Raw genomic sequence first — 1,467 nt, forward strand, 5'->3', positions numbered from 1 at the left:
GTCTCCAGCATAGGAGCTTATTCACTGAAAAATCTTCCTTCTCCAAATGTTTCTATGAAAGTCACTCTACTGAAATAAATCAGTTGCTTAAAACACATTAAGATAGTTGAAGACTTAATGAACCGATACTAAAATAATCTATGTGCCTTCATTGAAACTGTAGCAGAAAAAAATATGTAACCCAGGAACTTTGATTTCTGGACTGGAACTATTTTAGATATAAAGTGTGGCAGTAGTGTTTTTTAAACTATTTTGATATAAGGTTCCTCTTTAGGACATTTCTCAGAGCCTCCATCACCTCTTTGTTCCGCAGGCTGTAGATAATGGGGTTCAACATGGGGGTGAGGATGGTATAGAACATGGAAAGACCTTGATCCAGCTCTGGAGTGTGGGAGGAACCAGGTGTCATGTAGACCACTATGCCTGGACCTAGGTAGAGACTCACTACAATCAAATGGGAAGAGCATGTGGCCAGAGCTTTGTTTCTCCCCTCAGGAGAATTCATTCGGAGAACAGTTAGGAAGATACGAATGTAGGAGGATATTATGATGCTAAAGGGGATGAGAATAAATGCAACACTTACCACGGACACCATCATCTCATAATTCAAAGTGTCCTCACAGGATAACTTCAGGATGGCAGGCATCTCACAGAAGAAGTGATTGATCTCTTTCAGTCCACAAATAGGGAAATGCATTGTGTAGTTGGTTTGAATGAGTGAATTTAGAGCACCCCCTGCCCATGACACTGCAGCCATTAGCAAGCAAACCTTAGGGCTCATGATGATTGGGTAGCGCAGTGGGTTACAAACAGCCACATATCGGTCATAGGACATAAGAGTTAAGAGGAGACACTCAGCACCACCAAGAGTAAGGCAGAAGAACATCTGGACTCCACAGCCAATGTGAGAGATGGTATGTTTTCCTAACCAATGATTGATGGCCATCTTAGGAACAGAGCTGGAGATGTAGACCAAGTCAATAAGGGAGAGCTGGCTGAGTAAGAAGTACATGGGAGTGTGGAGGTGGAAATCCACCCAGATCAGGAAAATGAGAACAGAGTTTCCTGTGAGGGCAATGAAATAAACCAGAAGGATGAGGTAGACCACAAGGTTGACACGTTGAAACCCAAAGAAGGGGCCCAAGAGAATGAAATCTGTGGTTGATGTACCATTATTCCTTTCCATATCTCAGCCTCATCGGTGGCAACTAGAAGGAAAACGTAAGTCATCTGCTAAATCTTATGACCAATCTTATGACCATCCTTTTATTTTATTTTAGACTTTTTTTCCTTTTCCATTTTTTTTAGACCCAGAGAACATTTTAAACATCTTGAGAATCACAAATCTTAAATGTTTTGTTTGGTATATAATGTACTCTGATCATTTTATCCCTGTAAAAGTTTCTTTGTATCTACACAATCATAGTACTCACCCAAATATATTTGGAATTTCCTAGGACACTAAGT

At 40.5% G+C, this 1,467-nt stretch overlaps 1 protein-coding gene across 1 annotated transcript; it reads right to left on the minus strand.

The window, feature by feature from the left end:
- Nucleotides 1-247: 247 nt before the first annotated feature.
- LOC103210937 (olfactory receptor 2T27-like) lies at nt 248-1,199 on the minus strand. The gene is given in 2 exon segments (XM_007956846.2): nt 248-1,183; nt 1,185-1,199. Coding segments are annotated over 2 exon segments (951 nt in total).
- Between the last annotated feature and the right edge of the window lie 268 nt (nt 1,200-1,467).

This window comes from Orycteropus afer, unplaced genomic scaffold (genome assembly GCF_000298275.1).
Source record: "Orycteropus afer afer isolate SDZICR_OR568_19922 unplaced genomic scaffold, OryAfe1.0 scaffold00672, whole genome shotgun sequence".
NCBI lineage: Eukaryota > Metazoa > Chordata > Mammalia > Tubulidentata > Orycteropodidae > Orycteropus > Orycteropus afer.